This window comes from Eriocheir sinensis, chromosome 27 (assembly GCF_024679095.1).
Source record: "Eriocheir sinensis breed Jianghai 21 chromosome 27, ASM2467909v1, whole genome shotgun sequence".
Taxonomy (NCBI): domain Eukaryota; kingdom Metazoa; phylum Arthropoda; class Malacostraca; order Decapoda; family Varunidae; genus Eriocheir; species Eriocheir sinensis.
The window spans coordinates 11,916,631-11,933,114 of NC_066535.1; the positions used below are offsets into that span (position 1 = coordinate 11,916,631).

Consider the following 16,484-nt stretch of genomic DNA (forward strand, 5'->3'; position numbering starts at 1 on the left):
CGCACACGTAGCACGAACACACACACAAAAAGAACACCCAATGACTCAGGCAGTAATATCGGGGACTTGTTTATTGTCTCGTTCCAAAGCGCAGCCAGTACGACCCTCCCCGCGTGCAGTGTGTATCTGTCACCCTCACAAGCACCGTCCATACACTAGAATACTTTGAACGGCCAATGAAACATGATAGAGACCCATCTGCCGCACCCTCGCCCTTTATTTCAATTATTTCTATCGGCCTTCCCTTGCTTGCACCTACACACGCACACGCACACGCACACACACACACACACACACACACACACACACACACATACACAGATAAACACAATATATATATCTCTGTACCTTTCCCTCGCGCACCCTCTGTATATTTGCTTCCATTAGTTCTCTTTTGCCTTTAAAATTCGTTCACCGTTGAGTCGTTCGCGTCTCCCTTTTACGATCAAGTTTAGTCCTTTGTTTCCTCCACAATGCCACGTACAACAAACAAACATACACACACACATACACGGCGCGCATTCACTCACTCGCTTTTTTTTTCCTTTTTCTTTTTCTTTCTTTCGCCAGGCTTCATCTCTTACTGTTAGCCTTAATTGTCTTTGTTTGAGTTGTTAAGACTTTTTTTTTGTCACGGTTGGAAATGTGTTCGTTTCAGTATTTTTTTTTCTCTTTACTTCGTTCTTTTCCGCTGCGTTTTTGTTTTTTCTCCTTTCCGTTTTGCATTTGCCTTCCTCATTTCCGTGGCCACGTTCCATCATTCGGGTGTATTATCATTATTACTATTATTACTATCATTACTACTATCACTTAATAATTTTGCCATAACAATGTGTCCTCTCCCCTAAATCAAATACGGTATTAATTCGTTTCACTCACCGGTTCCTCACTTTCCTTACACATATATTATCATTTTTATCATTTTTCACGTCTCCTTTACCCTTGCAATATTTCCGCACTCTCGGGGGAAACGCAATAACAAGAGGAATATAATAACATGGTCGGCGGAAAAATGTATTAAAACAATGTCCGGGAAGTTAGCAGAGACAAAATTCATTATTGTTGCAGAAAAAAAAAGAAGGATAAGTGGAAGAAAATCTGAGAACAAGTCGTAAAGAAAAAGTAAGAAAAATCAAGCAAAAGAGATGAGAGAAGGAGATGACGCCAGCATGTGAAAGCAGGAGGAGGAGGAGGAGGAGGAGGAGGAAAGAGAAAAAGACAGAGAGAAATAAGAGAAGGGAGAGGTAAAAGATAAATATAAGAAGGAAGAGAAAGACAAATATAGGGCAAGTGAGAGAAAGAGGAAGAAGGGGAGGAAGAGGAAAATAAGAGGAGAGGAGAAATGGGGAAGAGGAGGAAGAGGAATCACTTCGCTCTGATCACGAATCCAAACACTTGACTGCGAACGTGGAGAAGTGAGTGATGGAGGAGGAGGAGGAGGAGGAGGAGGAGGAGGAGGAGGCAGCATCCAACATAGTGCGAGCAGAAGTGAGGAAGGCGACAGATGAAGAGAAGATATTGAAGAGGAGGAAGAAAAATCAGGGGGTAAAAATAGTTCTCGGGAGGAGGGCGGAAGGAGTAAAAAGAAAGAGGAAAAGCGAAAGACAGTAGAAGGAAGAGGAACAGAGAGAGAGGAAGAGAAAGACGAAGAAGAGGAGGAGAAGGAGAAGGGGGAAGAGAAATCGGAGGAGAAGAAACTTATTTGTATCATAGGATTTTCAATGGGTGGGAGCGTCAGAGGGGAAGAGGAGGAAGATGTTTTTAAACGTCTCAAGGAAAAAAAAAGACAACAGGGAAGCGAGCACATTAAGAGAGGGAGGGAAACGAAATGTGTGAAAGAGGAAGACAATAAAAAACAAAAAGAAATACCAATAAATCACACTGAAACAATAAAAGCTGTCAAGGAGGAGAGAAAAATACAGCTGAAGATGCATATATTTCACGCTGCCAATACTGAGAAAAGGTTAAACAAAAAATATAGGCAGAGGGAATCACGAGGAAGGAAATTAAGAAGAGAGGAATGAAGAAGAAAGAGTGGAAAGGGTGAAACGAACAACACACAAAAAAGACGTTTGTTTGTAGACTTTTGAGACGAGAAAAAGAAAAAGAACCGACGCGATAATTGATGGAAAGGTAGACAAGGTGACGAGGAGATGAAAGTCGACGGGATAACTTCGTAAAACTGAACGACTTGCTGAAAGAAAATAATGAGCAGTAAAAATTAAAGACGCAGAGGCACATTTTTTTTTTTAACTTAGAAAAGAAAAACAAGCCCCAAGAACACAAAGAGAAGTCCAGGATAAAAGAGAAGACGTATGAATGTAGAAAAAAAAATACATATACACTCAGGAAAGTTGTGTTACGTTTGAAAAAAAACTGCGTTGTGTGTGTGTGAGAGAGAGAGAGAGAGAGAGAGAGAGAGAGAGAGAGAGAGAGAGAGAGAGAGAGAGAGAGAGAGAGAGAGAGAGAGAGAGAGAGAGAGAGAGAGAGAGAGAGTAAACAGAAACACGAAAGAAAGAACAATGATTAATGAGAGAAACTGGAAGAAAGAGAGGGGAGGGAGACGAAGAGAGAGAAAGGAACGTTAAATGAAAAGGAGAAGAGAGCCGGGGAGATAAAAGGGAGATAACAGGACTCTTTCTCTCTCCATCTATCTATCTATATATATCTCATCATTTAAAGCAAAACACCGACATAGCTACAAGTAATATGAAAACAATGAAGTATATTCTCAACAGATTGCGAAATGATTATCCGCACAGCGACCTACCTCAGCAAAAAAGTCAATCGCGCATAACATCCGTCAACAAATAAAACAAAACAAAAAATCACAAAACGCTACAAGGGAAAATAAATATCACGGCGCTTAATGAAACGTAAATATTTCCTTCTTTTTTTTTTTACCTGCAAGTCACCTGCCCGCCCACCCGCCCACCTGGTCACCGCTCATTATTTGTGCCGATGAAATGAACGAATTCCAAATATTTGCTTATAATTAAAAGTTCTCACGTCTACCTTCGCCTCCCCGTGTGTGCGTATGCAAGTGTGTGCGTGTGTGTGTGTGTGTGTGTGTGTGTGTGTGTGTGTGTGTGTGTGTGTGTGTGTGTGTGTTCTCGCGCTATTCAAATACGACATTAATGAGGGAGAAAGGAACGAATAAAAATCTTTACTTTTATTCGAATCATGAGATATTGTCGCCAAAAAATGGACGTGTTCTCATTAGGGTCAATTTGGGTCGCTATTTGTCAGTGAACGGCTTTGATTCGCTCCTTTTATTGAGCTGAAAAGAGTTATAGCTGGAGGGCGGGAGGGAGAGCGGGAGGGACGGAGAGATAGAGGGAAGGAGGAGTAGGGGAAGGGTGGAAGAGAGGGAGGGTGTGAGGGATGGCAGGAAGGGAGAAAGGCGAAGGGGTCAGGAGGGAAGCAACTCAATGTGGTAATATTAGCACCATTAAGAACGACGCAGAGGGAAAAGAAGTAAAAGATGAAAAGAAAAAAGGAGGAAAAAAAGAATGATGGAAACAAAGACACTATTGAAACTTTGCAAGGGTGAGGGGAAAGGGAAAAAAAGAGGGATGGAGAGAGAGAGAGAGAGAGAGAGAGAGAGAGAGAGAGAGAGAGAGAGAGAGAGAGAGAGAGAGAGAGAAAGTAAATGTTTGTAAACTGAAAATGTAAAATATGTAAGAAGATTTTAACGAAGATTAGTGAAAATGCTACAATAAAAGGGATAAAGAAATTCTGCTGATAAATTGTGCAAAAGTAGAGAGAAGAGTAATCATGTATGGAAGAGAAGAGATGAATAGAGGTGAAGAGGAGGAGGGAAAAAGGAGGAGGAAAAAAAGTCAAGGGAAAAGAGTTAGGTAAAGAAAGAAGAGAAAACTAAATTATGCGAAAACAACAAACATCGGAAAGCAAAAATAAAGAAAAGACAAAGATGGTGGACAAAGAAAAGACTGAAAACAAAAACAGAGAAAGTAAAGAAAAATGTGAGACTACGAAAAAGACAGGCAGACAAAGGTTAGAGGGAGGAGCATAAGAGTAAGACGAAAGAGTATTACCAGAAGGAGGAGGAGGAGGAGGAGGAGGAGGAGGAGGATAAGGCAGAAGAAGTAACGAAAAAAGAAGAAAAATAAGATAAAACTAGAAAGCACAAGCAGGTTTCTCATTTTTTTTTAAGGCCACCATAAGTTACTCAGTTTTTTTTTTTTCTTATCTTCTATTGGTTATTAGTCATTCAGTTTTTATAGGAGTTTTCTTTACAATTTAATGGCGTCTTACTCGGTCCATGCTACATCCTTTTGTCACTAAGTTCCATTAAAATTATTGTTCATTATTCTTATTGCTCAATTCTCCAAACGAAACCCAAACAAAAATCAAACACACAAAAACTAACCTCACTGAAAACTCCTTTGGCTAAAATACGAACAACAACAACAACAAAAACAACAACAAAATCACAACCACAAAAATACTAAAAACATTATCAGCACCACAACCACCAAAACGATCAGTACAACTACCACTTTCACCACCAACACCACCACCACCACCACTACTACTAATCCTACCACCACAACCACCACCACCAGCATCACAACCACCACCACCACTAGCAACAAAGAGGCCCTCACAGACAAGCATCGTGGGCCATCGACAAGCTATTTATTGCCGGCATTGATTACCAGCTCAGGTGAACTACCACATAAATTTTGACCTCCAGTAATACCCACCGTAACTCCGCGTCCGATAACCGCGCGGCCTCGATCCCTTTGAGATACCTTTTTTTTCCCTTTACTTCGACATTATTCGTCACCAAAGGCATGCCGGGGGAGTACGATAGGTGGAACGAGTATTGCATCTTACGTATTGGAGATTGTCATATGAGAAACACAGTACTGAAGACTATAATAAAAGGCAGTCTATGATAATGAACGCTACTGAAAGCTATAATAAAAGAGTTAACGATAATGTACACTACTGGAAGCTATAATAAAAGACAGTTAACGATAATGTACACTACTGAAAGCAATGGTAACAGACAGTATAACGCAATTCGCTTATTGATGACCATGATAAAAACAGTGCGGTGTTATCGACTGAAAACACATTGATTCAACGTTAACAACACTTTAATGTATGTTTGAAAATAATAGTCGTTATGAAACTTTTACTCACCCCTTCGGATAAAGAGAAGTTGTAAAGTTGAAGTTAAGTTATAAACAGATATTTGACCTACTTAATATCTCAATTCTTAACGGGCATACCTCTTCCAGCTCTTCACTCGGCTATGAATAAAAAAAACTTCAGTTGTCCGATAAAGCCATAAAAAAATGACCATAACAAATGACTGCATGGAAAAAAAAGTGATGAGGTATAAATAATTATCAACCTAATCAAACTTCCATCACCTACTAACACCTGGCATCTTTCGCTCAGGTACGGCGGCTCAGCAAGTAACCAATAAATACACGAAAGGAAATAAGGCCACAGGTAAAACGCTTGGCAGGTGTTTATTTATTACTCCATCAGCCTAAAATACGCAGACGCATATTTTTCCGCGGCAGTCAGCGTGCTTGTATACGCTGATGAACGGCGATCCATTCATCAAGCTACGGCGCGCACCTGTCACGCTAATTCATCACACAGCTTTATAAGGCCGTCACGCGTTTAGTCCATAAAGCATCGCGTCCATGGTGCCGATAAATTAATGGAAAAAAATATGTGTGCGTCTATAGCTGTTTATATCTATCCATCCATTTCTATCTGTCTATCTATCTATCTGGGTCTCGTATAAACCATCACGTGCCCAATACCGATAAATTTAGGGAAAAAAATGTGTACGTCTATATGTTTGCCTAACTGTCCATCTATCTATGTATCTATCTATACCTGCCTATCCATCTTTCTGTTCTCATGATAAGCCTCACATCCCAAATAAGAATATGTATGGGTCTATATCTGTCCATATCTATCTATTTGTCTATCCATACTTGCCTGGATCTACTATAAGTGGGGTCCCATCAATCAAGGTCATTATAACGTCCATACACCTTTACCGCCTACGTCTCGGCACACACACACACACACGAGATGGTAATTCTGTGGCCCAATACTGCAATCGATCATCAGACACCGAGCACCGTTATATGCGGCGTCGATATCTCCCTCCGTTAGTTAGTTTTTTTTTTTTTTTTATCCCTTTGTCCGGCATCGCTTTCTGCTAATACGAATCGAATAGTGCCATTTTCCACGACATGATTCGTAACCCTCGCCTTCCGTGAATCAATGACTAGCGAGGTGTAGTCGGTACCGGTTCGCTGCTTCTTACCCCCGTCATTTATTTGCGTGGTGGTATTGATCCCACTTACATCCATAGTTGTTAATTGTGTCTAGGATTTCATATGTGCGCTGTAAATCACTTAGATAGTCGTGCGCCGTTTTCCAATGAGACTGAAAACTGATAAAAATATAATAGATTCAAATTCGATACTTATCTGCTGGTTTATTTGTGTGTGTGTGTGTGTGTGTGTGTGTGTGTGTGTGTGTGTGTGTGTGTGTGTGTGTGTGTGTGTGTGTGTGTGTGTGTGTGTGTTATGCTTATCACTTTCATTTCACAATTATAATCATATACTGTACATGACAATGATAATATTACCTGGCATTAACTAATCATCCTCTCCGTGTTTACCTGCGCAGGTGATCACGTACGACAGCGAGCGAGGCGGCGTGAGTGTGGTGACGGAGAAGGGCCCGCGCACCACCACCAACCTGCTCGTGCGCGGCGCCTCCCCGAAAGACTCCGGCGCCTACTCCTGTAACCCCAGCAGCGCCCCCGTGGCCAAGGTGGTCGTACACATCCTTAACGGTAAGTTGTTTGTTTGGTTTTCCATCCATACCCTTCTTCTTCGCTTTCTCTCTCATTTTACGTGTTTGCTCTGCCTACTAACCCGTTGTTCCCTTTCTTAACTCTTTTGGATGTGCTCCTGTTAGTTAGTTATTTTTTTCTCTATCAGTTTGCTTTTCCCAGTCAACCCTTTACTCGTCTCTTCCCTTTTGGATCAGACTCTCTCTATATTCCCATGTCCTACCAGTCCTTCTCTCTCCTTCTTCTAGCATGGTGCGGTTACTACTTTGTTCTCTCTTTGTACCTCATGTCCTCTTTTTCCCCTTCTTTGTCGCACTCCCCAGCTTCACTTATTCTAACTCCCCTTCTCGCTTTCACATCTCGGCTTCTTTAATACCCCTTCCCCTCTTGCTACTCTCTACATGCTCTGTCTCGCCTCATACCTTTTCTTTCTTAATGCTCTCCATTCTCTACCTTTTAGCTTTTGTGTAGTTTCCTCTCCCTCTAAGCGCTCCACGATTCTATCTTCTGGATCTCTGCTTCCCATTCTGTTTTTCCCTGCCTACCCGCTGCTCTCCTATCCTGAACTCTGTCTTGCTCTCTACTCCCTTTATCCTTATCCCTTTCGGCCTCCTTCCCCATCTTCTCTCTGCCTCCAAAGTCCTTCCACGTCTTGGCTTCCCTGTTCCCCAAACTTCCTCCGCCCTGCTGCATCTCCCCTTCTCTCCGCAGCAGCTGTTGTGCCTTAGTTATTTCAGCAGATAATCCTCCCGTTCCTGCCTGAATTATTTTCACATATTCATTGATACAACAGACTTTATGACTCCAAAACTATCTGCAGTATACATTTACCTTGCACGGCTAAATTTCAGTTCAGGTTGCAGATGAGAGTTATTGCGAAAAAGTGAGTCCGCTGTTTCTCTCACTATTATTGCGCGTTTGCAGTTTATCGTTTTGGGAGTGTTTGTACAAGAACATGGTCCAAACAGGGACTCACTCACGCACACTCACCCCAAGTGGCGGCATTCAAGGTGAACTAATTCGGGGGTTTAACACATGCATGAAGCTGCTGCAGGCCCGGGGTGGGCGAGGGGCGAGAGCCACTTAGTTAACCCCGTCTTAGGACACACGCCGCTCCTCCCTTAACCCTTTTCATCGCCACTCTGTCTTCCAAATGCCGGGGCCGAACCGCTCGCTGCCGCCGGTTAAATTACGATCCCAGGTTTATAATTCCCGCGTGGCCCAAGGTGTCGCGTTAGCCGAGTCGCGTTCATGTGTATGTCTTCCATCCTCCCTCGCTCATGTGCTCTTAGGGAAAACATGAGAGTGGCGGGTAAATGAGAGGAGACAACGCCGGCCGATCCTGTCCATTAAGAGGAACGTCCTTGTCTGGGAGTTGGGCCACGGCGGCTTACAACACGGTGCCACTGAAACACTGAAACAGAGACACAAAGCACATAAATGCAAGGACACGCAACAGAGACATACAAAGACACACATGACAGAGAAACACAGAGAAACACACGACAGATGAACACAAAGACATGCTACACACTGACAAATAGAAACACAGAACACGGACAGGCAATGATAGACAAGCACACACGAACACGCAGGCAAACATACACTCACGAACACAAACAGCCAAACACTCAGGCAAACGCAGACAGATAATCGCATAATCCGAAACCAAACAAAAACAGCTAACGTGGATAAACACAAGCACGTCCATGAAGGCACACACACACACACACACACACACACACACACACACACACACACACACACGGTGAAACACCACCAAAAAAAAAAAAGGAAAAACAGCCTCACTTTTAACACCATCACTAAGCCGAAGTAACTCTCTAAACATACATAAAACAAACACACAAGCACACACACACACACACACACACACACACACACACACACACACACACACACACACACACACACACATAACCTCCACCATCGTCAACCACAGTCGCAGTCACACACTCCACTCCTCCACTCCGTCTCTACTCCACACCACACCACTTCACAATCCTCACCTCTCCCACGCAGCTATCCTTTAATCCTCCCTATCCCCCACTCCTTCCTTCCTCCTCTCCCTACTCCTGTTCCTGCTCCTCCTCCTCCTCTTCAGATCGTCCCCTTCTGAAGTTTCTCTCCTCCGCACCCTAGTTTTCAGGGCGCCGCGGGTGTTCAGCTGATCGCCAGGAACAGTTCAGGAGCCTCCGCCGCTGCCCTCATTATTGCTCCGTCCTGCGTCCCTTTGCAATCACCCGCTGAGCCTCACGCCGCAGTGTCTGTCGGAGCCTCGTCGTGGCCGGCTTTAGTGTGCGTGAGAACGAAAAAGAGGAAGAGGGGGGGGGAGGGAGGAGAAGGAGGAGCTGGAGCAGGAGCAGGAGGAAGAGGAGGAGGAGGACAAGAACCAGAGAGATTGGAAGGGTTGGGGAAAGGCTAGAACAAGGGAGGTGCAGCCTGACACACACATAAGAATAGTTATATGAATAGGCAGGGAAAGAGAAAAGAAAAAGAGAATGGGAAAGAGGCAAAGCGAAGGAAAGAAAAAAAAAAGTCCATTCACTTTACCCACTTTCGCGACAACTTTTGCACCGCCTCAAGAACAACTTTTTAAATGTCAGATTTTACGCTCACTTTTCTCAAGGTGGAAAGGACTCTGCTCGCTGGAATTGTTGGGTGCATGTTAAAGTGTGAGTTTCCCACGCACGGGCTTGACTTGTGGTCGCGGACGGACAGCTCAGAGGGATCAGACCAACACGTTAACTCACTTCTAAACACGTCTCCAACACCTGCCCTTTTCACACCAACACAACCTCGCCATTCCCTCTCCTCCCGCCTCGCTAACACAGGCAGAAGCTTTTCACACCAACACACGACCCTCCCTCTCCCTCTCCTCCCTCCCTCTAGCCACGCATTCCTTTCTACCTCCCCCTAACCTGAGTGTCCTATTCCAGGTGAGCACCCGGAGGCGATGCAGCACGGTGGACACTCCCCTTCGGAGGTGTCAGCGCTGCTCCTTACCGCCGCCGTCACCCTGGCAGCTGCCCTCAACTAAGGCGGCGTCAGCAGCAGCGTCACCCTCACCCGCAGGACAGTACCCACACTCTTGGCCACAACGGAGGAACAGGGACTCAATAGGACAGTAAGGGCCACCCGTTAGAGAGAACCTCAAGAATCTGGTGCACTGGTCTGGGGTACGCGCTTGTGTTATCGATGTCTCGAAGTAACTCAGCCTCACCAAGAAAGACCGTGAATAACTGGTTTTGTCTGCCACTTGTGTGTGCGTCTGGCCCTGTGCGTTTGGGGAAAAAATTGTATTTGCTCAGTCAACTCCCAAAGTTTGGTCACCGCCAGACAGACAGACAACACAGACATGCGTGTGGCCGATGGACCTCCAGCCGAGGAAAAAGGACGGGCTGTAAACGGAGCTCCGAAAATAATACGTTACCGAAAGAAAGTTGAAAGACTGCAGCGTGAAAGGATGCGGCTTTATAAACTTTGGCTCAAGCACTCATAATACTCTCCAACCATGATCTCCCTCACCCTCCCTTTTCTCCTCGTTTCCTCCCTCCCTCCCTCCCTCCCTCCCTTCCCGTCCACCACCACCACCACCACCACCAATGTACCTTCACTGGGCAAGAGTCGTAAGAATAATGGTCTACAAGATGACACACTCACAACATTGTTAACTTACGTAAGACTCAACAAAATTTAAAACCACAAGCAAGAAACATTTACAGAAAAACAAATTCAGTACTCGAAACCGAACCCAAACAAACAGATCACGCACCCACACCCACACACACTCACCTCACGCACACAACACTCGTTTCTCACACACACACGCACATATATAACACTACCTTTCTTTTGGACCACATACACACATAAATAAATAAAAACACGAACCCTGCCAGCAGATGATAAAATAACCAAAAGTTCGACACAGTAGTGTTGGTCGTGTCGGTGTGGGCGGCGGTGGTAGTGTTGTTGGTGGTGGTGGTGGAGGTGGGAGGAGGATAAACTTCCATAAAACAACAGCAGCAACGCCACAAAAAAAGTAAAAAAAGAAAAAAGAAAAAGAAAGAATGGGAGAGAGGGCGTGTGTGAGTGGAAGGAAACAAAAAAGTAACAGAGAGGAAGCGGAGGGGAGCACGCCACATTACCCCTCACGCCTCCCCTCCGCAAAGTGTCCCACCACGGCCACGGTTTTTCACAACTTGAGTTTCTGCAAAATTATGAGAACCGACACACTTCCTGGAAATAATGGAAGAGATATGTGGAGGTGGGAGGATGTATGGGAGGGGAGGAGGGTGGGGAGGAAAGGGAGAGAGAGAGGGGAGTAAAGTGCGTGGGTAAGGAAGGCACTGCAGATTGGGGGAGAGGAGGAAGAGGAAGGAAAAAGTGCAAGAGTCCAAGAACATAAAGAGTATATTTTAAAGCAGACTGGAAAGACGAAGGGAAGAGGAAACTTGACGCAATGAGAGGATAGAAAAAAAGGAGTGTTAAGGAAAAAGCTAAAAGAAAGAAAATACGACATGAAAAGACGGTACAAATTAAGGCAAGAAACAAGCCTTCGAGTGAACATTGATTCCCACAGAAAAAAAAGAAGACAAATAGTGTGAGCCTGAGGGCAAGGCGGGAAAAGAAGAAAGTGATGCCAAGAAAATAAGTATGAAGAATGTCAAAGGGAGTGAGAGGATTCTTTGTGTTGAGGAGAGACATGAAAAAGAAACGAAAGTGATGCAAAGGTTAAAAGGCAGGGAGAGAAAAGTTAAATAGTTGATATTGTGAGAGTAACATACGGCAAAAGATTCACACACAAGACCCACCCATGACATTTATAAAGAAAAGAAAAGGTCAGAAAGAAAGTCAGGCAATCAAGAGTCAGCCAGCGTACTGCGTAAATAAAACAAGAAAAGAAACATCGATCAGTGACGCAGAAGACACGCCATTGGTCCAGGAACCGATGAGGCACGGGAGAGAGAAAGAATGTAAAGAGAGAGAAAGACAGCACAAGAGTAAGCAGCACGAACAGTACTCCCCGAAGCCCTAATCAAATAAAGAAACAGGTGAAGCGGGTCCATAAAATACAATAAAAGAAAAGTAAAGACTAATAAATATCTTTCATAGAGGTAAGAGTCATGTGTTCTCAAGGTCAGAGGGGAATAAGCTCCGTTTTGACAACTGATGAGAAAGACAGGAAAAGGAAGAGGAGGAGGAGGAGGAGGAGGAGGAGGAGAAGCAGGATAAGGAAGTGGCGCAGGAGGGAACAATGACCCCCCACGCCCACCAGTTAGTCAGTCAGTCCCAAAAGCCAGGTAGGAGTGAGGTGACGTGAGGTGTGTGAGGCGGGGCGTCGGTGTAGGCGTGAGGCAGCTGCCGTGATGTACAATAACCTGTGAATAATATTATTTAATGCTCTAAACTTATCTAGTGTAGAAGTAAGGACCCCCGCCCGGCCGACAGGACTGAGGCGGCGATGGAGAGAGGCGACGGACGGCGAGTGTTTGTGCGTGTGCGTGTGCGTGTGTGTGTGTGTGTGTGTGTGTGTGTGTGTGTGTGTGTGTGTAAAGCATTGGCCCTGACGATTTCCTTTATTTTCCTTATTTTACAGCCGAAGAGAGGTACAATTTAAGTATATGGTCTAAGACGCCGTCAAATTTTATTCTATACGAAGTAGGAATGAGCGAGATGACACTTTTTTTCTGAACATTTCGTACTGTAACAAAAGAACATCACCACCCAGGCATTTATGTGTTTGTGGCTGCATGGAGGGTACAAGTGTCGATGTTTCCGTCGCCTGTGGGTGTAGCTATGAGGAGGTTGTCTGTCTTGTTTCATTGTTTATAATACTATTTTTCTTCCCTTATTTTGTCCACAGTCGATTTCGTGTGTACATAATCGCATCACGGGGAAAATGGAGGGTTTTATGGACTAAATCTTTTTTTTATATATTTTAACGTCATGTACGTAAGTAGAGATTACCACAAAGACGCGACACCTGATTTCTAACCTAACTAGAGATACAAAACCAAACACTATCAACCACCCTACCTGTCCGCCTGTCTGTCTGTCCGTCTGTTTGTAAATTTGTTTCGTCCAAAGGCTTTTTTTTGTTTTTGTTTTTGTTCGGGGCACTAAAGTTGAGCTGCCGTAAGGGAAAAAAAAACAATGATTATTTTTTTTTTCAAAGTAATTGGTATAATCACAGGACAGGTACAGGTTTCGGCTGACGTTGATTTAAGATTTGTTTTCATAATTTATGCTAATTGCACTTAATTCTACTGCCGTTAACACACACACACACACACACACACACACACACACATATACACAAACACATACACACAATCATACAGACACACTCACACACGCACACACTGGCATGTCCAAGATATTTTGCTCCCACACCCCATCACGGCCACCACCACCACCACCACCGCCACCAACACATCACGGAATTATCTGTCTTACCCTCTGCCTACTTGCACCATTACCATCATCCATTACATTTCACGTTGTTAGTCTGCCGCTCCATGTTTTAAGCATTGCATCCATTATCATTGTTCTCGTCACTATCACCATCAGCCACCCTTCACCTTCACCAACAGTCGCTTCTCCGTTGCTCAAAATATCACACTGCTTACTTCCTCCACTTCACTCTTGGCATCGCTACACGTCACGGTGTTTGCTTACCTCCACATGACGGTATTACAAAATAAATTTCACATTCCCTTTCCTTCTTCTTTGAAGCCAACACTACCACCATCACCACCTTCATCACCACCACCATCACCACCACACTACCACAACCACCACCACCACCACCGTCAAATTATCAACACAGTGCAACGCTACGACTTGGTTTACATATGCCTAAAATAAGAGTTTAATACACCAACAAATAACAGAATTGGAAGTTCTGTTGTAGGTCAGATAAACTTCATGTGGAATTAAAACGGAAAATTTTAAGTTTTCGGTGATGAAGGGAAAGAAAGTTGGAAAAAGAAGGATAGTATGAAAACGTAGAGGGAGGCAGAGATGATTGTAAGAGGAAGGAAGGACGTGATGAAGGCTAAGGCTCCCATCCTGCAGAGGAGGGAGAGACAGGGAAGACCCGAGGCTGGGAATGGTTGAGGATAGACATCAAGTATTTAATGAACTGCTTTCCAAAGAGGCTCAATAGTGTTCATCTACGTGTTTAGAAACTAAAACCAATTAATTTCAAGCCAGGACATACAAAAGTTACTCTAAGTATAAAAAAATCAAATTGAATCTAATATTTTCAGAAAAAAATACTAGGTAAGCAAAAGTGTATAGAACAAAGATTTACAATGCAGGGAGTGTCATGGCCCAACATCAAAGATGCAGGGACAAAGTGCCCCGAGCCAGCCAGTCAGCCACCCACCGACCTAACACCGTACGTTCTGGCAGAGGTGATGGATGGTAGGCTGTTTCATCACGTGTTTGTGTTCGCACGCTCTCCTGAGACTCGGACATCCATTAAGACTCTGCGGCACAGTGCGCTTGTGTGGGGCGTGCCAGGGCAAAATTTACGTTTAGAGGCTCGGTCACCTGTGCGTACCGACTCTTCCCTCGTGAGCGGAGAGGACATCCGTCACCTCGAGGGTGTTGCATCTGTACATTACTTCACGGACTGTTTGTTATGATGAACAAAGATTTACGTAACGCAGCCGCGGCAGCGGATTCGAAAGACATGAAATGGGAGACCCAACATTCCAAGTCTCTTTTTACATATCGACTGTGTAGCATGACGCCGCCTCACCCTCACGCCCGGTGGCTCATTCTGTGTGTGAACGTTTTGTAAAATAAAGTTTGTAAATACACGTTTACTCTCAAATGTTCCTCTTTAGCCACTGAAGTTGTTTATAAGGATATAAATCTATGTATGAAATGAAACTAAACTATGCATTGAATACCCATGACGATCTGGAGAAGAATATGCCTATGTTCCGACCCCTGAAGACACAATGATTAAGGAACCTCATCCAAAACGACGTATTGATGACGACAGAGAGACGAGGAAGAGATAGAGTAGGGAAAGCAAAGACGGCTGCAGCGCCAGGAAAAGCAGCAGCAACAGGCACAGAGATCACACCAAGAGTCTTCATTAGAGGTAAGTTAGAGCAAGGTCAGAGAAACCCCGACGGAGGAACAGGACAATAAAGGCTGCAAGAATTTATATGAACCATCATTAAATATCGCTAAGTATGAAACATTGTAACTGCTGCAGAAACAAAGGTAACTGTACAGAAACAGAGTAACTGTAAGCGAACTCACAAGAGAATTCAAAATTTCTACCATTACCAAAAAGTAAAGTAAGTGTAATGTTTTAAGAGAGAGAGAGAGAGAGAGAGAGAGAGAGAGAGAGAGAGAGAGAGAGAGAGAGAGAGAGAGAGAGAGAGAGAGAGAGAGAGAGAGAGAGAGAGAGAGAGAGAGAGAGAGAGAGAGAGAGAGAGAGAGAGAGAGAGAGAGAAGAGAGAGAGAGAGAGAGAGAGAGAGAGAGAGATAGAGAGAGAGAGAGAGAGAGAGAGAGAGAGAGAGAGAGAGAGAGAGAGAGAGAGAGAGAGAGAGAGATTCCTAAAATTCGGGGAAAATATGATTTCCTCTTTGCTATTCATGAATAATAATAATACACAAAATGACAAACTTACACATATTTCGCAGGACAAAAGTCTAATGAGTGCCGTCTTCACAACACCGGCTTATATATAATATTTTTTCTGTGCCGTCTCAACAATATTCTATTCACATATTTTCCTTTTTCTCCTAATAATATTTCTATCCCACATTTTTCTTGTATGCATCCACCTTAAACAGTGTCATTACAATACAACACAAGGACAACACACTCACAAAAACAAGGCACTAAATAAGCATGATAGGTTCACATTACGTTAAGCTCACATCTAATCCAGCCTTGATGTCAGAGTCTCAAAGTATAAGCTACGTGAATCCCTTTGTGGTTGACCAAGAGAGTCAAACGTTACAAAAGTCCCTGCACTCGACAAACCTTCCACGCCCTTTTAGCCTTCCCCCTTCAAGTCCACAGTCACGCCGCCAGAAAGGTTCCTAGACGCAAAAAACCCTCTTCGCCTCGCCGCCTAGCCCGCTGATACCCGCCGGCGCGCCCAGAGCACATCGTACACCCTCAGCTGCCCGCCGTAAAGAGGCTTAAGATAAAACAGATCCCAAAGCTTCGATCCTTAACCCTTATCGCGGCCCAAGGACGAACGCAAGTCAGTGCCACGACTACAAGGAAGAGGGATCGGAACCACCTCCAAGGACATTCCACGACCCCCACCCGGCTTAGCTATCGTGCTGGATTTCTATGGGGCGGCGGAGGGGAGCCGGTGCGAGGGCTTACGAGCGTCGGGGTCGAAGGATAAGAAGGCTCGCGGAGAGTTGGTAAGCCCCAGGCCCCTTCTCGGCGTCAATGTCGCCTCTCACACGAAAAATAGAAGAGGGAAACCTTTTACTCCAGGGTCGCGGCTCCCCAGAAGACGAGGAAATCAGCGGCGTTGTTTTGCTGCCATGAAACTGTTTCTCTGCGTGTTACTTCAACTTGCCTCAAACCCACGCCAGGAAAATG

General features: G+C 44.4%; 1 protein-coding gene across 1 annotated transcript in view; it reads left to right on the forward strand.

Annotated features, from left to right (window-relative positions):
- The window catches only part of LOC127004136 (protein amalgam-like), a 53,633-nt gene extending 38,915 nt beyond the window's left edge, over positions 1–14,718 (forward strand). The window contains exons 5-6 of the mRNA XM_050871540.1: positions 6,697–6,865; positions 9,823–14,718. Coding sequence (XP_050727497.1) covers positions 6,697–6,865; positions 9,823–9,923 — 270 coding nt within the window. The 3' untranslated portion in view covers positions 9,924–14,718. The remainder of the gene's footprint in view (positions 1–6,696; positions 6,866–9,822) is intronic.
- Positions 14,719–16,484: the final 1,766 nt, after the last annotated feature.